This window comes from Emys orbicularis, chromosome 1 (assembly GCF_028017835.1).
Source record: "Emys orbicularis isolate rEmyOrb1 chromosome 1, rEmyOrb1.hap1, whole genome shotgun sequence".
NCBI lineage: Eukaryota > Metazoa > Chordata > Testudines > Emydidae > Emys > Emys orbicularis.
The window spans coordinates 107208136-107233687 of NC_088683.1; the positions used below are offsets into that span (position 1 = coordinate 107208136).

General features: G+C 44.5%; 1 protein-coding gene across 2 annotated transcripts in view; it reads left to right on the plus strand.

The window, feature by feature from the left end:
• Nucleotides 1-18922, plus strand: part of HIPK2 (homeodomain interacting protein kinase 2) — a 144396-nt gene extending 125474 nt beyond the window's left edge. For both annotated transcript variants that reach the window (XM_065403194.1, XM_065403203.1), the window contains 4 exons: nucleotides 1228-1509; nucleotides 14058-14305; nucleotides 15326-15486; nucleotides 18455-18922. In XM_065403194.1, the coding sequence (XP_065259266.1) occupies nucleotides 1228-1509; nucleotides 14058-14305; nucleotides 15326-15486; nucleotides 18455-18922 (1159 nt within the window). The remainder of the gene's footprint in view (nucleotides 1-1227; nucleotides 1510-14057; nucleotides 14306-15325; nucleotides 15487-18454) is intronic.
• The last annotated feature ends 6630 nt before the right edge of the window (nucleotides 18923-25552 follow it).

Consider the following 25552-nt stretch of genomic DNA (forward strand, 5'->3'; position numbering starts at 1 on the left):
CATGACCCGCCCTCCTTCCCCACTGTTGGAGTTTCCGGCAAGAAGGAACTGAAATGGGGGGAACCGGCAGCGCCCCTTATACCGTGCCATGCGGGTGCCACTCCAGAGGGTGCCAGAGCCAGTCCCCTATGGATACTGCTAAGGGAAAAACTTCTGTCACCAGTGCATGTGGCGAGCACACACACCTAATATGGAATGGACATGAACAACACATCTCGAAGAACACCAGTTATGGAAAAGGTAACTGTCTTTTTTCCTTTGACTCTGAAAATGTTCTGCTAGGGGGGAGGGGAAAAAGGCTTTAGAGAATAATGACGTGGATACTAGAGAATATGCGTTCCTTCTTCATTCAGGGCTTTTTGTTGCCTCCACCCTCTGATAGGCAGGCACTGTGTTTAGGGTCCTGATACAAATGAACCCTCATTTTCCTTATTTACTTTTAGTGCAGGGGATTGAACTAGGAAGACAGAAAGGAGGGAGTTGAGAATATTTTCCCTCTAGTGAAGAAAAACCTATTTACTTCTCCCACCCTGCACCCACTGCCTTTGCCACCCCACATCAGAGCCAAATGAAACTGAGTGTCTCCCCCTCTGGAACATCTCAGTGTTGCTCCACAATGCTGTTGATATAAGGAAGGCTGGGCAAAAATTTTCTGTCAAAACTTTTTTTTTTTGGACAGGAAATTGGATTTTCAACTAAACAACAGGTTTTTTGTGAAAAATGTCTGATTTCCGTGGAAAACTTCAATTTTTGGGAATTAAAAAACTGAAATATTTTGGATGAAAAACCAAATATTTTGATTTGGAAATGCAGCAGTAGTACCGCATGGGAGTTGTGGTGCCTTGTGCTCCCATTCTCTTCAATGTGGTGGGCTGCTTGGCTGGACTACATCTTCCAGGATGCACCATGGCCAGGCTTTCCCATGAGGCAGCATTTCCAAATTGAACTATTTTGGTTTTCAGACCGAATTTTTTTTTATTTTTTTGCCAAAAAAAAAATCTAAATTTTCCACAGGAAAGAAACCCAAACATTTTTCAGCCAGCTCTAGTGATGAGTGATGTGAGGCACTCCCTTCCTCCCTCCCTTGAAGAGGCGAATACACCAGTTTTGTAGTGTGCCCAGCCCTCACCAACAAAGAATGCGAGAGAGGTTGACGCCAGGACTCAAAAGCCAGTAATATCTGAGCAATCCGAGCTTTAACCAACTGATTGTTTTTGTCATTTTCAGAAACGTGTCTACATATGAGGTTTCGTCCTCTCAGGCCATCAGCTCCCCTCAGCGATCGAAACGCGTGAAGGAGAACACCCCCCCTCGCTGTGCCATGGTGCACAATAGCCCCGCCTGCAGCACTTCTGTCACGTGTGGGTGGGGAGACATGGCTTCCAGCACCACACGGGAGCGGCAGCGGCAGACGATAATTATTCCCGACACACCCAGCCCTGCAGTCAGTGTCATCACTATCAGCAGTGACACAGATGAAGAAGAAGAACAGAAACATGCACCCACCAGGTGAGCAGTGATTCTATACTCCATTGGGGGTTGGGGTGTGGGAAACTCCATAGAGTCTTAGGAAATAGGGTTGGAACTCAAAGACCACCTAGACAATCTAGTCCATTGGTACACAATGTATGCTGTATGGGCCAACAGTGGCATGGAAAGCAATTCCTGGCAGTTGCCCTAAAGAAACTCTGACAGGAAAGTTGGCATGGTTCAGTGATGAGAGTGCTAACCTGGGGCTCAGGAGAGCTGGGTTCAATTCCCTGCTCTGCCATAGACTTCCTGTGTGACCGTGGGCAATTTACTTGATCCCTTTGTGCCTCAGTTACTCCATCTATAAAATGGAGATAATACTTCCTCATCTCACAGGGATGTTGTGAGAAGAAATATATTAAAGATTGAGAGGTGCTCAGATATTAAGGTAATAGGGGCTATATAAATACCTAAGATAGCTACACAGATCAAAGCAGTGAGGAATTGGGGTTGGGAGAGCAGATAGTTCAAGATCAGATCTCTCTTTCTAGGTGATCCATAGAATGAAAAGGTTGTAGAATATCCTATCTAGTCCAATCCTCAGCCTCTGTGAAGAAGGCTACCACACTATTACGTCCATATACAGTGCTTCTCCTAACTTATTCTTGAAAAACTCTAATGATTGTGTGTCATGAATACCTCATTAGGTGAAATAAATTGTGAGGAGTATCTGTTCAATTCTCATTGGTGGTCATATCACAAAAAATATCACCACTTTTGGAACTAATTGGCACCCCATTGGTTGCCTCAGCAGGGAGGCAAAAAACGAGTGGACCATGAAGACTGAACGTCCCTCTTCTCATAGAATTGATCCACCCAGTCACAGTAGATACAGTGGTACAGGGAAGCTGCCTTTGCTGTTCTTGATCCATGAATAAAGAGAGGACTTCTTTCTCCAAGGCTCTCATTTCAGCACCTTTCCTCGCATGCGCACAGTCAAAGCCTGAGCACTCCAGGTTTCCCCGTCCTACACCAGTCACAAAATGTCAGTCTGTTTTAGGAGCTGCAGAGAAGTAGCCTTGCAAATAGCTGAATAATTACAGAATCTTTGAGCTACTAACTCAGCTGGGAATTTTCTAGCCCTGTTCCTTCAATAATAAAAGATAAAATTAAAGCATCTTTATTTAGAACCTGCTCCACAGCAGATTGGCCTTCAATCATCTGAGATATCTATATCTCTGAATCTCAGTGCTGTGATGATTATTAGTGGTGCACTGAAAATGTGTACAGAACAGACGAGATGGTGCCTGCCTCAATGAGTTTACAACCTTGTATAGAGAAACTAGGCACAACAGGGCTTTATTTTCAGAGGTGCTGAGCACTCATATGTTCTCAGTTGGATTGGTGGAAGCTCAGCACCTCTCAAAATCAGGCCTGTCATGTACCAGATGACCGGAAAGATGGAGAGATCATAAAGCAGCGCAGGATATTTTACAATTTTTTGTTGCAAATAATTATTATAACACTTCTTTGGTCGGTTGGTTTCACAGAAAAAGTGTATTTCAAGAAAGGAGTTGGAAGAGAGGGTGGAAGCCAGGTGCAGTAAGAGAAAGGTATTCCAACTATTGGTGATATCATGGGAGAAGGTATAAAGATGAGAATGGGAGAGGGATACAAAGGGAAGCTGAGAGGCCTTGCCGGGGGAACAGAAGAGATCAGAGAGGTAAAGAGGTGTGGATTTCTGCAGGGCCTAGAAGTTTAGAACAAAAAGCCTGTGAAGGGATGGTTAAGAGGACAGCGATCCACAGAATGAAAAATCTGAGAGAACCCCTCACCTAGTCCAATCCCCAGCATCTATCTAGAAGAATGCTACAGTCTCCCAGGATTATTGGAATGGCAGAGCAGAAAGATTATCTGGATTGGAAGGGAACAAGTTGGAAGGTGGAGGATGAAGGGGAGAGGTGGTTGCAGTAGTCAAGGTGAGAGATGATCAAGGTGTGGACAAGGAGTGGAAAGGAAAGGATGCATTTTAGAGATGGTGCTAGATTCTGCCAGGTTTTTTTGTTTTGTTTTGTTTTTTTGCAACAGCTAGTATTGTGGGGACAAGGAAAGAGAAAAGTTGAAAACTAACATTGTGAGGCTTGGTGAATGGGAGGATGGTGGGATCGTCAAGGATGGAAAATGGGGAGCTCCGGAGAAAAAACAGGGATTGAGTTTTCATCATGTTACATTTTGAACTGGAAGCACAGTATCCATGCTAACGTGTGAGGGAGACAGAGGAGAGGCTGGATGAAGAAATCAGAGGTCAGGGGAGGAGAGGCAGTGTTAGGAGATGCCAGCATGGAAGAGTGTATGAAGTTTCCAAGGGATAACTTGTAAAATGAAGATAGGAGTGGGCTGAGGACAGAGGCCTGAAGGGCACTGGCCAGGGAGCCGGTACAGGAGAAGCTCCAAACTAGGGCTAGGTGAATAATCAATTTTTCTGTTTGGCCATTGAACTCCAAAAAAAAAAAAAAAAAAAAGGGTTTTGGATTGGACTGTAACATTTTTTTGTTTGTTTTTCTCTATGAAATGAAAAATTGGAAAAAGTACATTTCAGATCAAACTAAACATTTTGTTCAACCCCAAATTTGTTTTTCTTTCATTTTGGTTTTAGGGTTTGAATTTTTTTTTTTTTTTAAATTTTTAAATTAAATTAAGGAAAATGTCTTTCTCAAATGAAAAATCAAAATATTTCATTTTGGAAATGCTGTAACAAAATGTATGGATGTTTCTGATTCAACCTGAATCTGCATTTTTTGTTGAAAAAACTATTCATGTAAAAAAATTCACCAGCTCTGCTCAGAGCAGAATGACTGGAGAGACAGGGAAGGGCCAGAGTCACAGAAGCAGAGGGAGAAGAGAGTCCAGGATGAGGGTGTTATCTTTGGTGAAAGCATCAGAGAGATTGAAGTCAAGTTGCTTGGGACCCTTTGACATGGCCAAATCTAGGGCCAGATCCTCAGCTGGTGTAAAACAGAGTAGTTTTATTTGAGTCAAGGGAGCTGCACCAGCTGAGGATCTAATCTGTAGTGTGCTATCTGAAGTTTGCTACCTTTAGCTAAGTTTCTCATCCTTCTTGTGCCTCTCAAAGAAAGATGGGAATTCAAATTAAATATATGTGTTTGATGGGAGAGAATGGCCAACTATACAGGACTGTACAACAGGGCCTGCAAATGAGCCTAAAATAAAATTGTAACATTTGGAAATCATGCAAAGACTTTACTGGACTCATACATATTTGTGGAAATTTTAGCCTGTTCAGCAACGATGAGTGCTGGTAGCGTGAAAGCCACGGGGGTAACTTGGCACATATTATTTGTCAATGTCCTACTAGACACTTTTGGTCAAATATTACAGAATTAGTATGGGATCATAATTTGCTAATTGAGTCAGAACTAACAGTCTGTCCCAAAGCTCAGTGATGTCAGTGGAGCCTTTCCACTGTCTTCCCTGATTTTGGATTAAGCCCTAAATTTATTTACATGATTTTCCTTGAGTCCCTGGGACTAGAAAGTCGTCTTCTTCCCCAAAATAAATAAATAAAATGCATTTGCAGTTGTCCATGGTTATGCAAAGAGATTGCTCTTTAGCAGATAAAAAAGTTCTTCTGTCCCACTCACAGTTTTAAAAGACCGGTAATATTGACATGGACAAAATTGTCCCACCTGCATATATTGGGCCTGATTCTCAGCTATGCTAAAGCCCCTTTACAGTGCTCTGGCAGAATAAAGGAGCCTTAAAGTGAGAGTTTACTCCTACTTTAAGGTGCTTCTGCAATGCCAGGGCAGTACAAAGTGGCTTTCTAATAAAGGAGGGTCAGACCCTTTATTTGTAAGAATAAGGAGAATTCCACATGCTATGGGAAGAATTTCTTTCCTATCTAATGGAAAATACAGGTGTGCAAGTGAAAGTTTTGAGAAGTCGCCAAGGTGGTGTAACAGGCAGTCCAGGACTTTGTTTAATTCTTCTGTGTATTTTACATTGTTGATATGTATAGCTTTGTATAGCTATTTTAAAATCAACAGATATTTTTAAAAATTGCCAGTCCCCCATTCTCAGAAGCAGCAGGGAGCTATAAAGTTTCCATGGGAAGTCCTATGGGTCTTTGGAAACATGTGGTTTCCAATGTAGTATTACAAAAGCGTGCCACCTACTGGAGACTGGTATTATCGTCCTTGCCATAAATTGCAAAGGGGAGAAGAGTAACGCTTGTACGATGACTTTACCACCAAGAGATCTCTAGACGTCATTCTCAGTTCATTGTCTTTTCCAAAGAAACTCCCCTGAGCTCAGCATCCTTAGGCCAAAAAAAGATGGTCTCTGCTGTGCTGAAGAACAACACTTCTGTGAGTTATTTCTCTGGAGAGAGAAGTTTAGGTCCCACTGGTTTCCCTGGAGGTGTGAGGAAGTTCAAAACAGAATTTAGATTTTACAGATTTCTTATAAATTGAGAGACTTGGCATTTTTGTAAGTTTCTGTACTAAAGTCCTCCAATACTATGGCAATGGGAGCCAGCCAGCCAGATTGATTGCTAGCATTCCTCACTCATAGTCACCTGAGCTATGTAGCCCCTCCATAACTTTTCATTTTATAGGTTCTTTTTTTAGGTGTACATACTCAGCTGATTAAATACTTCTGAAGTTAACACGGGAAAAATAAAACAGCTTAAATATAGAACAGAAGCACAAGTGCATCTTGGGATGAATAAATTATGGATATAAGCGAGTGAAAGAATGTGTATGCTGCTCGTGAATGAATGACACACAGGACTGGGCCAGCGGTAATAGCAGCAGGAGGTATAATTTCACATGCCGCTAACTCTAGCGTAGCAGAGCATGGCAGGAAGAAGTGATTGAAAGGAGGGCAGTGAGGAGGTGCCCTTCGTGACTTTATAACAACAGAAACAACAACCCCCACAACAATTTTCTAAAAAGAAAACACTGATGATTCCTTGGCTTAGAAGGGGACTTTTAAAAGAGAAAAGAAGCAGCGGTTGTACCCACAAGGAAGCATGAGATCCTTTCACCTCCCAGTTGTCATCCATAGCCCTGTTGGTGCCCTAAAGCAGTGTTTCCCAAGGTGGGTTTTAACCCACCAGTGGGTTGTGGGAAGGTTATAGATGGGTTGTGGGCCCGGTGTGGAGAGGAGGTGGGTTGGAGGGTGAACCCACCCCAAAATAGTGGCTCCTGTCCCGTGGGGCTGTGCCTGGCTTCCCACTCCAGGTGATATTACCTGGTGCACAGAATTGCAGTGCCACTCAGGTTTGACCCAGCTGCCCCTTCATGGCCAAACAGTTCTGTGCGTTGGGTCCCAACACCTGGAGTGGGGCCAGCCCCATGGGACAGAAGCCCCCGTTGCAGAGTGAGGGGCAGACTCACTCTCCAACCCCTCTTCCCCTGGGGCCTCTCCTTAAGAGTGGGCTGGGATTAGGGTTCTGGTGCAAGAATGGAGGAGCTGCTGTGGGTGGTTGGTGCCCCCCCAGCACGGTGAGGAGGAGGCAGAAGACAAGGAGAAGACACTGGGCTATGATTTTGGGCCCTCCCTCATGAATTTGGACTCTGAGTGGATCCCAAAAAAAACCAAAATGCAGCTGGTGGGTTGCCTTACTAAAAAGTTTGGACACTATTGCCTTAAGGATCACCCCTCTCCCATCTCCATTTCCCGTTTCTACCCCTCAAACTAAAGGCTCCATACAGTAGCCACTATCCTTCTAGGCAAGGCAGGCTGAGTGTAAGTGTGTCCTATAGACCTGTCAGGCATTGGCACGCTTCACTATCACAAAATTCACCGTTAGCTTAAAAAAGAAAAACTATATGAGACGTATCATTTATACAACTGATTGTGAGCGGATTAATTTGTTATTCACACTTACTATATTACATAGATTGGGCCAGAGTCTTGCTCCTCACACCGCAAAGGCAAAGAGCATTTCCTTAGAAGGGCAGCTGGGTTTTCTTCTTACATGGGGGGAGTCCTTGGGTGGCATAAATTCAGTGTAACTGAGGAGCTAGGGCGTTGTTTCTTTGTGTGTGTGTATGTCTGTGCTTGCAGTGCAGTAATGTTCAAAGAGCCCAGTCAGGAGCAGGGCCCATTGTGTCGTTTACAAACACACAGGAAGCATAAAGCATAGTGTATAAAGCAGGGATCGGCAACCTTTGGCACGCGGCCCGTCAGGGAAAGCCCCTGGCGGGCCGGGCCGGTTTGTTTACCTGCCACGTCCGCAGGTTCGGCCGATCGCGGCTCCCACTGGCCACGGTTCGCTGCTCCAGGCCAATGGGGGCTGCGGGAAGCAGTGCGGGCCGAGGGATGTTGCTGATCCTGGTATAAAGCAAAAATAGTACTGTCTAATTTATATACACATAAGCACTTGGGATGAAATTGTATCCCCATTAAAGTCAAGGGCAAAACTCGTATTGACTTTAATGGGGATACGATTTCACCCTTGGTATTTAATATATAATGGTATTATTAATGTTGTTATACATAGCCATCACACTGACTAATCACAATCATCAGAGAACAAAGTTAGAATTCCCATCCTTTCTCTAAAACAAGTAAACAAATAAACCACCCCAGGCAGCTAGTGCTTGGAATAACAGACAGCAGAAGCTCTCCCACCAGGCCTGCAGTAGCAGAACCGTTTCACACTGCTAAAAGCTTTAGCATGTCTGACTCCCTCCAGTAGAGGGCAGTGATGAACACACATACAGCTCATTCTGTATCAAGTTCAAGTTCCGGGTTGGGTCTCAGACAAGTGAAAACAGATCCAGTGGGCTCAATATCGTTTCTAATGAATATTTCTCATTTTCATAAGCACTGACTGTGCAGTTCTGTGTGATGCACAAAGAGAGGTGAAACGAGAATAGCAGGACATGTCAGAGGTCAGGTGAGGAGGTGGAATGGCAAAGATACGTAAGGTCCCAGCACTGAAATAAGCGGCAAATCATGTTTCAGTGTTAGAGATTTCAGCCTTCACATGGGATTTCCTTAGTTTTTGTGGGTTTATGTGGGTAAACTTTCTTTGCATAGGGTTTATTGTGGTTCATTCTGAAGTGGCAACAATTCAGAAAGCTGCAAGTTATTGGGCCTTGAGAGCCATAGAAGAGAGTGTTATAGGCTTAGCCCTCTTCTGTGCATTGGGCCATGTCAGAATGCACTATGATGTGGTTTCTAGAGAGGTAAGGTGGTATGGTATAAATGCCTGTGAACCAAAAGTTCTGTTTGTAAAATGGCTGCCGTTTTTGTCAGCCCTAGGGCCTGAACCAGGGAGCCTCCACAGCTGGAAGTATGAGTCGCTACAGTTTGAGTTAAGGAGGCAGACTCTCAAGCTGAGAGCTGTAACAGGCCGTGACATATACTGACCAACGTGTTAAATTCGCATCTTCTAGGACTTGATATTTTCAGTTAGGAAAAGAAGATCCTGGTCATGAAAAACTGTCAGTCCTAAAAGACTTAGGGCCCTCAGTGGGTAGAACTCCGCTTCTATAGAGCGATGTCGATTTACAAAGGCTGCAGTGCCAGACCTTAGTACAGTGGTCCCCAAACTGGGGGCACGCCCCACTAGAGGGGAGTGGAGGAACATTCAGGGGGGTGCATGGCAGGGCCAGGGAGAGCCTCCATGGGGGATGGGGAGGGTGTGCCACGCTTCCAGCCCCGCTCCAACCACAGCCTCACTCCTCCCCCAACCCCATTCAGCCCCCAGTCCTGCTCTGTCTCCAGCCCGGTGCCAGCCCCCATGGTGGGGCAGGTAGGGAGCACCATGCTTCCAGCCCTGTGCCGCTCTGTCCCAGATCAGCTCCACCCCCAACCCCATTCAGCCCCCCAGTCCTGCACTGCTTCAGGCCCGCTCTGCCCCCCAATCCCGCTCTACCCCCAGCCACAGCTCCACTCTGCCCCCTGCTCCACCTTCATTCCCTCTCCACCCCCAGCATATCCCAGCTTCACCTCTAGCCCCAGCTCCTTCCTCCCTCATCCCCAGTTCTGCCCCCAGCTCCACCTTCAGCCCAGGTTCCACTGCTGAGGAAGCCTTGGTAGTGCAGTAATGGAGGGGGGGAGGCGCAGACAGATTCTGTTACTGGTAAGGGGGGAGCACAACTGGAAAAGTTTGCGCACCACTGCCCCAGAGCCAGATCACAACACCATTTGGCCAGGCCGCCCCTCCGTCTGGCTTCATACCTTCTCCCATTGCACCAAGCGTCTTCCCTTTCCTCCTTCAAATCCCGTCTGAAACCCCACAAGCCTTGCTATGCTGATCTCCTCTTGGAAAAGGGGCCCAGTTCTTTCTCTCAGCTGCACCCAGGCCATTTTGATGGAAGTCACCGAAAGCTGTCCATGCATGTTTGAGAGCACAGACATGCTCAGTGCCTCCATACCTCTTGGACGTGAACTGTTCTGTGGTCTGAGTTTGATCTCAAGCTCTGTAGGGCAGGGCACTTGTCTTTCTATGCACCTGGTAAAAACACTAGGCATACATATAGAGATTTATAATTAATAAAGAATAATCATCTTAAAAGGCATTTTTTGCAGATGCTACTCTAAGAGCAGCTTAACAGTGCAGTTTGGAGTCCTGGCTGCAGAATGGATACTTCGTTAATCTGTGAGGGTGGACTGCCACCCCTCTCGAGACTGCATGCATGGGCTACTATGACTGCAGCAGGGAGAGCTGCTGTCCAGGCAGCAGCCATGAATATACGCAGGTGTAATAAGAAGGGTGCAGGCCACATCAGTGTTTTTAACTATGTTTCTGGATAACCTGGAACTTCCGCAGAAAGCTGCAGCTGTGCTATAGAAATACAGAAAGCCTGCCAAGTAGGCTACCTTAGCGCTGTGTGACAGGATGCAGAGGCCCTCTGATTTTCAGTGAGCCGGGAATTAACACCCCTTCCCAGATTCACATAGGTCTGCCAGGTCTAGTCCTGTAACACAGCAGGCCATGGACTGAATGCCCATATCAGACTTTCATGGGAAATCAGAAGGGAGAATAACCACTTGCTAGTTGGAAGGCTTTGAGAAGGGAGAGCTCCTGTGTGGCTTTGGTTTCAGGGTGGGATTTTCAAAAGGCCCGTTGAAGTAGATGCCTAACTTTAAGCCTGAGAGTAGTCACACTGAAATCAATTTATTTTCAGTGCAAGTTGGGAAGCTAACTCACTTAGATGCTTTTGAAAATCCCATCCTGAATCTCTTTGGCCCCACTTCAGAAAGGTACTTAAGCAGGTACCTAGTTGTAAATATATGAGTTGTCCTACTTGGCTTCTCTGTTCTCTAGGGAGAGATGTATGGGCTCTAACACTGATTATAGTTATTAACTTTTATAAAGAAAATCAACTTGGATTTTCAGTGGGACTACTCATTTTCTTAAAGTTAGGCACCTTGCTGAATGGTTAGGCCATGATCCTGGAAACATTTATGTATGTGCTTAACATTACTACCTGGAGTCGGCCCATTAATTACATTGGCACTACTTATAGTGGTAAAGTTAAGCAGATGCATAAGTATTGGCAGGATTGGAGCTTTAGTCTTGCTCAGTTCCCCATCTGTAAAATGAAGATCATAATACTCCTCCCTCTCTTTAGAGGGCTGGGGTTTTGTTCATTTTATATGTTTGATTTCTAGTGCACTTGATTTTCTTATTGTAACCAACGCACCTTGAGGAGGAAAACTTTGCTGATGGAAGCACAGTTCTTTCCTTGATGATGCCAGCTTACCTCCTGTAGCAAAAGAAAATAACTAAACATTGTCGTTGTTGTTGTTATTTGTAATAGGAAGAGGCTGGTGGCCCCAGCCCTGTTCTGCTAGGCAACGTACAAACATCTAACAACAAGATGACCCTGCCTTCAAGATCTCTCAATCAAAATGGCATAAAATATGAAAATTCTAGAATAATAAAACACCCAGATTTCATGTTTAGGAAAAAGTGCTCTTCCACTCCCACAGCTGAGCCCCTTGCATACCAAGTATCAGCCAGGAACAAATGTTTACAGCTCAGCCTCTAAGCCCCATATGTAAGGAAGAGGCTATAAAAGAAACACAGTCAGAACCTTATCAGTTGTCAGAGCACAGTTCAGTGACTTCATTTTTCTTTATAAAAGGTAATAACACTCAGTGTTAGAGAACATACGTCTCTCCTTCTCAGGCAGCAGAGGGCAGTTGCAAAGGGCAAATATTACAGATACTCGTAAATGTGAAATTACGGCATTTCTATTAGGCAGATGGAATATTGATGACAGAGTCATTTTTATCAGCTTAACGTTCTTTCTTGCAGCACCATATCAAAACTGTTACATCTTCCTTCAAATAAGGCAGTTGTCATTCTAAGACACGCCATTATTCTCTCCATTTCAAACACAGCACCCTGTCCGTCTCGTGATGGAAGAGGGGATTAAATTGAAGAATAGAACAGTCTGTTACTGCAAGCCCTTTAAAAGAAGTTCTTTACTCGTGGGAGGAGTGGATTCAATTCTGTGCTCTACTCCAGGCTTCCTCTGTGATCACTTAATCTCCCTGAGCCTCAGTTCCCCATCTGTACAATGGAGTCACCATTCCTCCCACCCTTTATCTGGCTTGTCTATTTAAATTGTGGCACCTTAGAGACTAACACATTTATTTGAGCATAAGCTTTCGTGGGCTACAGCCCACTTCATCCGATGAAGTGGGCTGTAGCCCACGAAAGCTTATGCTCAAATAAATGTGTTAGTCTCTAAGGTGCCACAAGTACTCCTGTTCTTTTTGCGGATACAGACTAACACGGCTGCTACTCTGAAATCTATTTAAATTGTAAGTGCAGAACAGGGACTGTCACTATGTATTTTGTACAGTTCCTAGAACACTGAGGCTCTAATCTAGGTCTGGGCTTCCTATGTGCTCCTGTAATAATCATAAAGCCTTTGAAATCTGTGCAGCTCCCGGAGTAAGGACTACTCGCCCGAGAAAGCGTTGCAGAATCAGGCACTGGAGAAGTTGGTTTTTAAAGCAGCACATTAGTGGACCTTTCAAGTGAAGGACAAAAAATGAAATAAAAGCTTTTCAATCCCAAGAAGCATGGGGAAAGCTGGACAGTTGCCACCCAGGAAGGCTGCTGGAAAGGCTCTTTATCAGGAAAATGTGGTGAAATCAATAATGCTGCTGAAGAGGCATAGCTCACTTTTTCTTGCACTGTAAAAAAAAAATAATAATAATAAATGCACAAATAAATAAAAATGGCCTGAAATGCAAACTGGTCTGGAGGTCTGCAACATTTGCCTACTTTAACTTGGATAGCTAGTCATGCTGAGATGAGGGCAAAATGCCCACCAGTGGCTGAATCCAGAATAATCAGATCCTCTCTTGAGTTAACGACATGTCGGAGGGAAGGAATTGAACTGAGCTTCAATGGGGAAGGGAATAAAGGGGGGAAAAAGAGTGGCGCTCAAGAGGTTAAGAGATGTGCTGTTATTTCTATATGGTGTTTTTGTTCCTGTTGGGACTGTTTCCACTACTGAGTCTAATTACTTAGCTCTTTATGTGCTATCCATTTCTTTTCATCATTTTAAAAACTTCAGTTGCCATAACAACATAATGCAATCAGTGAAACATAGCAGCTATTTTCTGTAGTCAAGGTCTGTGCGCTGTCAAGGATATGAGCCATTTAAGCAAATCTTCCCCCTCTCTCCCATCCCCCACCTCTCTCTCTTTTTTCACTAAACAAGCTCATAATGGGAAGGATAAACCATCAGGAATAATTAGACACAGTAGTGGAGCGAATCCCAACAGCGCGGGTGCAGTCTAGCCTAATGAACTTCTAGCAATAATCCTGGAAATGTTGATGTTGATGTTCCTTTTTAATCACTTCTTTGATGCCATAGATAGATTAGGTGCAGCAGGACCTCGGTAATTCGCATTAATGTCAGGAGACCTGTTGCGAATTACTGAATGTTGCAAATTAACGAGTAAGAGAATAAAACCCAAGGATTCTGCATAGCAAATATACATTGTTGATTTTCTTCAGCTGTCCTTTCATTTCAAGTATTTATGAATATATATGCTCTATAGTGCATTAGTAAATATAATGTATATTTTTTAAAAATGGAATTTGAATCATATGAAACCTCGCTGTAACATCTGTTATTAAATCTTTGCTGGGGGAGAGGGGAGACGCTGCATTTTTGTGTGAGTGGTAAGAAATGCAACTTAGTATAGTGTGCTCTGCTGAGCTTCTCCTGCCGAGAGATAGTAAATAGCTTGGAAATAAGTCGAGCAGTCTGTCTGAGCACTATTCTAAGCTGTGCATGTAAGGTCAATTATAAGATCCCTGCTCAGGATTTTACTCAGTCCTTGCTCAGACAAAACTCACGTGACTTCAATGAGGGTTTGCCTGAACAGTAAAAAGTCAGTTTAGGAGCACAGGATTTGGCTTAGGTGGCCCTGATCTGGCAAAGCACTGAAGCACGTGCTTAACTTTAAGCCTGCGAGCACCCCCATTGTTAAGGAGCAGGCTGAGGATGGAATGGAATGTTGGTATTCAGACAGTTCTTGCCTATTCACTATCTTCCATGTTGTTTGATTTTCAGCACCGTATCCAAGCAAAGAAAAAACGTCATCAGCTGTGTCACAGTGCACGATTCGCCCTACTCCGATTCCTCCAGCAACAACAGCCCCTATTCAGTGCAACACCGTGGGGCACACAATAATGGGAACACCTATGATACAAAAGGGGTACCAGAGACCCACTGCAGCGGGAACCCCCGAACTATAATCGTGCCACCGCTGAAAACCCAAGCCAGTGAGGTGTTGGTAGAATGCGATAACCTGGTACCAGGTAAATTGCACCTCTTCCCTCAAGAAAATAATCATAAGAAATAAACATCCATCTTGGAAGAATCTCACTCTTCAGGTTCTTTAAAAAATAGATGCTGTGCGCCTTCTCTTCCCCAGCACACCTTGCACAGCTGTTCTTGGGAGGCGTCGTGCATTATTAACGTGTTGCATGGAGGCACTTCAGTGTAGCTGGGAGTCATAAGGGCTAAGTTTTTTCTCGGTTACATCAGTGATCACCCGAGAACAGAATTTGGCCCCTCCTGCAGACATTGATATCAGGGCCCTTACACCAGCTTGAGCTGCCATGTAAGGTTATATATTTACTTTAAAATGGGCAAGAGTTACTTAGATTGAAAGCCCTGTTTTTCATCCAAACCTGCTAACGTTTCTGGGGGAACAGGCTCCCCTGGACTGGGTGTGTCAGGTTTGCTCACCTACCTTCGGAGCCTCCACCGTTCTGGAAAACACACCGGATCAAAAAGGGCCCTCTTCTGCAGTTCCCACCTGCAGCGCTGGGTTCTGCGCTGTGTGATTGTCCTTTTGTTTCATACATTGCAGTTGCGAGATTGTGCACCAAGGCTCAGAGCTTGGGCTCTCCCTTGTTCTCCCTCCCTATTCACAGTGAGGATGGCCAGGCTAAGGGCTTTCCTTGCTTTGCATTCCAGGCCTCTATCTTTTCCTTTCTCTCCTTAGCATCTGCCCACTCGCTTCCTGCCGTTCCCCAAGCAGAACACTTTCTGGCACTTATGAGAGTTCTGTAAACCAGCCTCCAGACCCAGTTAGCGATTCACATAGAGGAGTTTGTATTGTTGCCTTGGGGGCAACTGGCAGGCCCATGTTTGTGAGCTCCCAGAGGTACTGTTAGGTAAGTACCTTCCTATAGCTAGGAGGAGCCATTTCCAATGCACCCTTTCTTATGTGTCTCCTTCCACAAGCCACCCAGAGGCGATTCAGTGAGGGAAGGGTTGGTTAGATGATGTAAGACATTATTTAAGAACACGTGTTTTCTTTTCTGTCACAGTCACCACCAGTCATCACTCATCCTCCTACAAGTCCAAGTCCTCCAACATCGTGACCTCCACCAGCGGTCACTCTTCAGGGAGCTCGTCTGGAGCCATTGCCTATAGGCAGCAGCGGCCAGGACCACATTTCCAGCAGCAGCAGCCTCTTAATCTCAGCCAGGTAAGCAACCTGGGAAGGAGGCAGCAAGTAGGCCCCACAAAAATGTGCCATCTAATGTGTATTTTGACATAGCAACTTCCTTATGTAACCCACACCCACTCAGTGTAGTACTCTCTTGCCCTCTAGTGGTGTGTTACATCTTTCAGCACAGAGAAGAGGGGCTCATGCTTTTAGAACCAGAAGTCCACAGTTCAATTCCCACTGCTAACAAACCACGCAGGGTTGCACATACATTGCACGTACAAAGTATCTGAAAAGTCAAAACGTTTAACCTTGAGAGAAAAGAGAAGTAACGTAGACAGGCAGGTCTGTGTGCTGATTATAGGGGAGAATAGAGGGGGAGGGTATAAGAAAGGGGTGGGGATTCATCTCAATGATAGTCAAATGTCAAGACAAAGCCTTTTGAGTGAGGTTTGAAGGGAGGGTGTGACTGGCTGTCGGAATGGAAGACATTTCCAATCAGAGGTGACAAGTGGAGTGGGCATACAAATTGTGGCCAGCCAGAGATGTAATGTAGTCAGAAGTCCATTTCAAGATTGCTTAATCTGGGCCAAGATTTAGGCAACCCCAGTTGGGTGACAGCAGGCTGCACCAGATGTGTTTCTGAGTCAGAGCCAGAGAAGCCCAGTGCTGCCCAGCAGTTTCAGTAAGAATATTCTTTGTGTTTATTACATCTGAGACCCATCTCTTCTCTATTGTGAGGTAATGGCCGTCAGAAGGGGACAGCAAAGATGCCAAGATTTCAGGAGTGGGAAGCTCTGAGAACTCAGAGGGCAGTGTTGACTTTGATACAGAGCTTAATAAAAGAGAAGCTGTTCAAAAAATGATAACATTTTCTGGCAAAACCCGTGTTTCAAAATTTAGCTGAACATTTGAAAAAAATTGACCATCTCTAAATTAAAAGTGAGGGAATAAAAGTGAGTGAAACTGGTGAAAGGTAGAGATGATGGGATCCTGCTTCCAAGAATGAGAGTGTAGTTTGGCTGCAACATTCTGGACCCTAAAGATTACAGGGGGAGGATTTAGGAAAATGATAAAGGGGAATTGGAAAATAGAAGTAAGAAAGATGGGGCAGTGTCATTCTTGTTTGACAATTGTTTTCTAATCCCTGTTTTCTTGGTTATTTAATACTTTGACTGTCAGATTGCACAATAGTCATAACTGACTGAGGAAACACTTTGGCACCATCATGCAATGTAAGGAACCAGTTTAGGAAATCCCTAGTGTTTGGGAAGAACATATCTTCTCTCCTAAGGCAAGAACAGAAGTTACCTTTGTTCAAGAAGTTACAGATGATTACATGAAAGTTCTGAGAGAGGAAAGTCTTCAAGACTTGTTGGGGCCCGGGGTTGCTGGGGGAGTATATTAGGCTGCCAACCTAGGAAGTGAGATTATCAAAGACCACCGTTATTAAATCAATACAACTGCCTCTGCCCATGCTGGACTCCAGGGCTTTCAGTTCAGCAGCTTTCATCAGTGTTAAATTCACTGTCAAATTTTAAAAAGGCTTGTCTGAGCCTAGCCATGGATCTCACAGCAGAAACTCTTACTGCATCTCTGTGATGCAAGGTTGTGGGAGTCTTCATGTTAGCTGCCCTTCCAGGCAATGAGTGCAGTCCTGTAATGTTCTCTAGAGAGCTGCTGTGGTGGCCCCATGGAACATAGGTTTTTGAGGCACCCTGTGCAGCCCTGCTGCTTCCAAGAGAAGTTTACTGTGACATTGAGGATTTGAGGAGGAGGGGAAAAACACATGGGAAATTGTGACCCCCAAACCCCTCAGAATCTCCTGATCCAGGTGTGTCCATTCTGGTTTACCAAGGAATATCATGTGAGGTCTTAAAAGAAAGCCAGGATTATGATGGTCATTAATATTGTTGTGAAATGTATGTACAGACACTGTATAAGGAGTTATGTCCATATACTGGAAATATGTTCTGAAGTCTGTATCAAGGCAGATTTGACAGGTTTTCTGTCAGACAAAAGATGTTTATTGACTTATCTCTCTGTCTGCATGTAAATTAAGCATTGTAAGCCAACACAAAGGAAGCCCTATTTACATATGAAATCAGTGGGGTGACGCACTGGAGAATAAGTCACAGGGGTTTATCCTGCCTCTGGGTAGAGACAATGAACTTTGGGAGGCATAAGGAGAAGGCTAGAAAGGTTAGCCTGTTAAATTTAATCTCTAGAAATCTGGTAGCCCTTTTGTTTCCATTATCCTTACTGTCTCTCGCTCTCGAATCTTTGATGATAACCTTACTGTTGTTTTCTATACAAATATCTCAGTGCTGTGGTATTATACGAGGAGCTGATCCTGAGTTTAGGGTTCAAAAAAGAACTAGCTAAGTTCATGGAGGATAGTAGCCAGGATGGCAGGGATGGTGTCCCTAGCCTCGGTTTTGCCAGAAGCTGGGAATGGGTGACAGGGGATTGATCGCTTGATGATTACCAGTTCTGTTCATCCTGTCTGAAGAACCAGGCGATGGCCACTGTCAGAAGATAGGATACTGGGCTACATGGACCTTTGGTCTAACCCAGTGTGGCCGTTCTTATGAGTTGAATCATTCAAGCTGGTGTGCACTCTGTTCTCTTGGGGACAGCAGACCTGGTATTTCTGTGGGTGTTCAGTGGAGAAGGGGCTGGACTCTACAGGGGAATGCTTCAAAGGGGCTCAGAGACTGGGGTGCCCCTATTGTTAATCTTCAAGGCAAAGGAAAGGCTGGCATAGCCCAGAGGAGAGTGCATGGATGGTGAACAGGCTGGAGGTGTGAGGGAGCAGACTCCCACTCAAGCATAAGAAGGTCTCCCCCCTGGAGGCAAGGGGTTAACAAGGTGACTCTTACTCCTTGGTGCCCCGAGCACCATCACAGAAATCACCTTGGCTCTGGAAGGAGCTCACTCCAGGAACTAGAGGAAAAGAACAACCTGTTGTCTTCTAACTGTCCTGTATTGTGCTCTCTTTGTGCAGGCCCAGCAGCACATCACGACTGATCGCACAGGGAGTCACCGGCGACAGCAAGCTTACATCACTCCAACAATAGCTCAGGCTCCGTATTCCTTCCCACACAATAGTCCCAGCCATGGTACGGTCCACCCCCACCTGGCTGCGGCAGCAGCGGCTCACCTCCCCACCCAGCCCCACCTCTACACATACACCGCCCCCGCTGCTCTGGGCTCCACAGGCACCGTTGCTCACCTGGTGGCCTCCCAAGGGTCTGCTCGTCATGCTGTGCAACACACCACTTACCCGGCCAGCATTGTCCACCAGGTTCCTGTCAGCATGGGCCCTCGGGTTCTGCCATCACCCACCATCCACCCAAGTCAGTACCAGGCTCAGTTTGCCCATCAGACCTATATCAGTGCTTCTCCCGCTTCCACAGTCTACACTGGATACCCGCTGAGCCCCACCAAGGTCAACCAGTACCCTTACATCTAAACACTGGAATGAGAGAGAGAGAGAGACCCGCAAAGAGGGAGTGAGGTGGCTGTTTTTATACTGAAGAACATGACAAACAATGCAATGGGAGGCTCACTTGAAACTTGAACGAAGGAGACTTTAAGGGAGAAATGAGAAAGGAAAGAAGGAAAGAACTAATTCTACACTTTTTATTTAAAAAAAAAAAAAAAGGAAAAAAAAAAAGAGTGAGAAAAATAAAACAAAAACACAAAATACAAAACCATTCTGCACCAAACTGGGGGTGGGGGGGTGGGGAGGGGGGAAACAGATGGACCCAAAGTGGGTCCTGTTTTTGGAGAACTTCACCAATAGACTTTTAAAGATTATTTTAATCTGATAATGAGCTACATTTAGGAATTTGTTGTCCAGAACACCTAAAACAAAATCCATTAGGTTTTTAACCCAATAAATCTACGGATTAGGGATTTATCCAGAATTTCAAAGGGATAATGCCCCATTTTTGCACTGGTCTCTGTAACCCAAAGGTGTGTGAGGTGTTTTCCATGGGGAAGGTAAAAGGAGGGGAGCGGACGGGGTGGAGGAGGGGAAGGGAAGGAATTTTTTCCATCACTCTAAATTTCAGACCTAGCAATATGCTTAAAAACGTGTACACACGAACAAAAATACACACCATTTGTCAAGATCAGAAGCATTTGGGGCTATTTTTTCCTGTCTCTGAGCACCCTGGATAAATCCCTGAGAAATGTTATTCTTAAAAAATGTCTTTAATAGTGTATGTTGGATTTCAGTTTCTTTATTTTATTTTATTTGGAAATTTTCTTTTTAATCCCCAGCTCTTTTAGTGTAGGAGTAGAAAATTTCTCTGGCCCCTTGGTAGAATGTAGCACTATACAGTACATACACCCTTTTTACTATATTGTGTTGAACTTCAATGATACCAATAGACTATTCCTCAATGTGATTGCACAAAAACAAAACAACAACAACAAAAAGAAAAAAAAAGATATAACATAGGCATGTAACAAATGTGATTGTCCAGGTATGTGTGTGTGTGTGTGTGTGTGTGTATGTGTGTGTGCGTGCGCGCGTGCAGATGCTGCCTTCTCTCTGTGGTGTGTTCCTCAGCACAGCCATTACAACTGTCACAGTCTTAGTTTTACATCATTCCCTCGTAGTGCCTTACCGAACTACAGATGCGGTTTAAGGGTTTACTTCCACTGGTACGCCTAGAAACTGACTGAGGCTAGTCAGAATTTCATCTGAGCTCTTCTTCTTTTGCGGTGGTGTTGATTTTGTGGTGGTGTTGATTTTCTTCTTCTAGGTTATTTTTCCACCCCTGTTGTTGCTCTTTAGTCATTTGCCGATGTGCAGGTGTCAGGAAGGCTTGTGGGGGCTGGAAGGACGTACCCCCAGATATCTGTTTAACAATATATGGGCTAGAAGTGACCAGATTGGTCATGAGACCCTAATGTAGCTTCCCAAAGGGTCAAAGGTTTTGTTTGTGGGTCTGTTTTTTTTCCCCTTTGGGAATAAAAAATGTCCCCATCAGAAGTTTAATTCTCATTCTGCTGTTTGCTAACATTCTTAGAGGATTAGAAGGACCGATTCCTCCCATCCTTGCTTTACAAACATCTAGAGCGTTACATTGCCAGAGTACTATGTCAGAGAGAAGGGGGAGTGGAGATTTGATCCATCAGAGGGGGAACGCTTAAGGACACTTCTAGTAGAATTCCAAAGATGGGAAATAAAGAAAGCAAGAGAATGAGAGAATTCAGTCTAGAGAGTCAAACTCAGGTTTCCTGAGTGAAAAGAGAAAATTTTGAGACATCAAGGCCCTACCCGTTGTAATGTAGTTCTGACCGTGTTCTTTCCCCTCCCTCATCCCATTTGTATAAAAGCTGTAGTAGAATGCTGTTTGAACTTGGTGAAAAAATTCTTGCTCTGGGTCCTCAGCTCCAAAGGAACTCTAAACAGTCTTGTTTTCGGGTAGTTTCCAAAGAGAGATTTTCTTACAGCTGCGAGGGTTAAGAGGGAAAAGGCGATAAAAATGGGTGCACCATTGCATCAATACTTAGAATTTTATATGTACTTGTGGGGGAGGGGAGAAGAGCCCAATAAGAAGAAGGTTTGGTGGCGTGTTCCCATCAAAGATGGTCTGCATGGCCATTCAGTGCCACTATAGAATCTACCTAAACCTAGAGCAAGGAGTGTTTCAAGGTTTACTGCAAGATGCTAGAAAATGGCAGGTCAACTGGCAGAGTGAAGAGGGATGGATCCCATGGATGGAGTTAAGGAAAAGGTCTCTCAAGAGAGAGAGAGAGAGAAACTGGCAAGAGACAAGCACAGCTGTAATATCTGATCATGAGCATTTGTCCAGCCTTGAAGAAGGAAGGGATCTCCATATGCATAGATTGGGCAAGATTATTTTATTTTGGGAAACCATCAAGTATCCCTCATGTTTGCCATTTCAGATTCATGGGCTATCCTTGCACAGTTTTATTTTCTCATCTCTCCCTCGCTCCCACTAAATATAATGTAAATCAGGATCTGATTCTCAGCAGTCCATGCACCTTACATTCTTCCTTTAGAAAGACCATACTTTCCCATTTATCAAAGCCAGGAAATTCCCTGTTCTCCCTGTACTTTTCCGTTGCATTCCTCTCATGTCCCATTGGTTCAGGTATGAAAGCGTCATGCTGCTTGTGTCATTAAAAGGAATAATATTGTTATTTTACTGTATGATTGTTCTGATTATTATTATTTTATTATATTTTACTCTGGGTTTTAATTGCACATGCATTCCTGCATCTTTGTGTTATTTTTCTCTTAGTATTATTATTGATGTTGTTGTTTTGTTAATTTTATTATGAATAGTTTCTCTTCATCAGTGGCATCAGAGGGGTGACTGTGTCTGTGAGAACTGCAGGAAGAGAGGAAGATAGTTTTGTTCTGAGAAGACAAACTGCAGAGAGCATAGAGGGGGCAGAGAAAGGACATGCCGTGAGGACGTGTCCTTTAGGGATGGACCATTATCCCCCATTGCACCCCTGCATTTCAGCACAATGCCAGAAACTTTCCCTTGGAGGCAGAGACCAAACAGCAACCTACGTCATTTTCTAGCAGCAGGGCTGGATTAAAAGAGCATGAGGGCCTGGGTCCATAAGGTCCAACTCACCATCACATTGTAGCAGCTAATGTTTGGTGAGGCACTTGTATGAGACCAAGACCAGGCCATGTCCCCATAAGCCCTTTAATTAACCCAAGCTGGGGCTAAGTATTAGAGCTCAGTTTCCCAGAGGGGAAAACAAATGGTTGGCTCCTCAGAAGGTGCCCTATCTACCCTCCAAGCTCTGAATGAGAGAACCCGAATGGAGGAAAGAATGTGACCCCCCAGTCCAGTCACTGGATAAACAACACTGGCAGACACTGAAGATATTAGCTTGTTAAAACTGTGCAGCAGGAATAGCAAGGTACCTGTCCTGTTCTACCATTTTTGAAGACTAAAGGTGAGTCCATATGACCATGGTATTTGGCTTGTGTTTCTTCCTCCTTGATATAGCTGGTCTTTTAATTATTACTTATGCAATTTTATTAAGCTTTTTTGTTGTATGGAATTATGTTTTCAGTTACATCTCCTTATTAAAGCTGTGGGTGTAGAGTCTGTGTAAAGGCCCTAATTCAGAAGCACATTTAATCACATGCTTGAGTGCTTTGCTGAATAAGGATGGACTTTAAGCACATGCTTAAAGTCAAAATATTTGCTTAAGTGCATCACTATATTGGGGCCAATAAAGCAGGGAAGAGAGGAAGGGTTGGTTTTAATCTCACTTACCAGAATGTTTGATTTATTTATTGTGTTTTGCCTGTACATGGGTCTGTTTCGTTCCTCCACTATGCGCAACTCTGATTTCTGTGGCAATAGGGTGACAGAGCTTACGACGGTGCATTCTGTGGTGTGAAGGAATGCATTGCAAAGTGGAAGGGGCAGTTGTTTGTCCTGTTCGTGCTGAGAACAGAGCCGCGCTAGCTTTGGTTCTGATCCCAGTGCAGTCAGAGTCAGTGTTGCTGGAATGGGTTGTAATAAGGATGAACGATGTATCCGTAGTTTGAACTGTGTTTATGTTGCAATGCTAACTGAGGACTGAGTTTTCTGCTCGGTAGGGGGATGCAAAAAAATGCCTTTCCCTCCCTCTCTCTCTCTGAAAATATAGTATGGTAAGTGCAGTACTGTTAGCCACACAGGAGGGCAGACAATGTTAGTAGAGGAGCTAAATTCTTGGCAGGCACACTGTTGGTGCTACACAAGTAACAATAGCTGAATTATTTAGCTTGCAGAGACCTTTGGAGTTGAAAATAGGATTGATGTGTTTTGGAATGAGCTTGGGGTTCTTTGTGTGTGTGGAGCAAACTGCTTGGAAACTTGAGTAAGGAGGTGAATGGTTCAGTACTGGAAGTATTACCGGTGGTTCCTGGTTGGCACAGTGTAGAAGTGACCCCTTTCCCCATCACAATGTCTTGCTTTCGTCTGATGCTGGAAACGGGAGAGGTGAACAGACATTGCCTCTCTTACAGCTGGACATTCAAAGAGCTGCTATGAAACCAGAATATACAGAGAGGTGGAGGGACTAGTTACCTTGAGCGGAATGAAACAGCATAATGGACGAGCTAGAACTTTTCTCAGTGTAGACTGGGCCAAATCCAGCTGTTTGAAGAAGCAACTGCAATTGCATTCCCCAAACTGGAGTTGCACCTGCTTATACCGGGGTTGCATTTGACCCTCTGGGTAGATTTTTACTCCCTTGCTCTCCATAATAGTTCTGTCAAGAAACATTCCAGCAAAGGGACGCTTCTGTTTCTGTCATACTTCTTTTTTATATTCTCAATCCCTCCGAATTTGGTTTGAAAGAAATTCCATTACCAAACCTGAAAGGAAGATAAAAACCCATGTCTTTCTTTAACCAAAGAAGCTTAATAAATAAATTTAAATAAAGAGAGAAAGAGACCCTACCCATTACAGATACAGAATAAAGTCACAGGCCCTGACTGTCAGGCAATAATGACACGCTATGGAATTCTTTCTTTCTTTCTTTTTCTTTTTCTTTTCTTTCCGTTTCTGTCACTTGTTTATGTTTTGATTAGCTAGCTTGTTGAGTGGAGAAATTCAGTCACACTAAAATATTGCTGCTATCCTAAACTTTAGGGGACATCAAAAATGTTATGCTTCTTTCACTGTTGTTGTTATTATTATTATTTATTATTATTCATAGTAATTACAATGTATCTTATCACTGGCAACAACGCAGTGTTGAAATTGTGAACTGTGTAATGGGAATAAGCTTCCGTAAGCGCCCTGTGCTTCTGTAGCATTTAACTCTCCTGCTTTAGGACTCTGTTTGCAATCTCTGTGTGTCAATGCAATGCTGTAACTCCTGTAATGACGAAACCTCCTCAAAGTTGGGCAAACGCAGAAGAATTGTTTGTGGAAGTTTGAGCAGGTTTGCCATGGGTTGGCAATCAGCCCAGCAAAGGGGTGTGTAATGCTCCTTACGGGCCAAGTTCTGGACCTGTGAGTGCAGGGTCTGACTAAATGTTCCTTGTTCGGGGAGTTCTGCAGGCATTGGGGGAAATAATCCTCTCCTTCCCTGCCAGGGTGCAAAGCACCAGTGTGACCCAGGCCATGGGCTGCAGTAGCATCTGTACCCACTGTGTTCCCCTTCCCCCGTGTGGATGTTTAGGTCAGTGGATCCGCAGTTGTGGACACTCTGGCCATACCCCCACAGATCCCCAAATCTCCTCTGCACTACTGTAGAGACAGCCTCTGAAGATAACTGCTTTGCAATGTGCATGATGTGTGGAGTCCTCTAAATTCCCTCTCTGGAGTCTGGTCCTGTGCATTAGGATCACTTTAGTTCCTCTGCATTTAAGGCCTCAGTTCTTAGAGAAAGGAAAACGGGACTGAGCCCTGTGCATCCAGTCCTTGAGTCCATATGCTGTCATACTCTGGCAGAGCTCCCTTTGAAGCCAATGGGAATTTTGCCTGAGTGAAGACCAAGTCAAGACTGTCAGTCGCATTGAGCAAAATACCCTTTATACACACTATTTTACAGCAAAGGTCACCAATCTTGCAGTCACACTACCGTAAGCTATAGTGTCTTGGCTCATTGCTGTAGTATTGTCTTTAAGAAGAGGTACAGCCCATGCTGCCTGCCCCGGGTTCTAGGTACATAGTATGTCACCACTAGATGCCAGCCCTTCAAAGTATGCCATTGTGTTCCGTTCCACCCAGCGGCTGCAGCATAGCCCAGCCCTGAGGCTGCTTAATTGCATTAGGCAGGGTTAGAGTTCAGACCAGATGGCTAATTTGGAACTCAGTCCTGCAGGTGCTTATGCCCTTGAATAACTTTACTCCACTTTGGTCCCAGAGTGTTCATGGACCCATTCACATGTGTAAAGTTGCTCAGATATGCAAATATTTGCAGGATCCAGCGCTAGATAAGCACACCAAGACTGATTTCAGCAAACACAAGATGCTCTCATTGGAGAAGGAAACACCATGTATTGCATCAAGTGTGAAATTTGAATGGGAAATTAGCTTGACCTTTCAGGAGTCTTCTGAAGCATACTATGAGGCTTTGCTTTCTGCGTCTC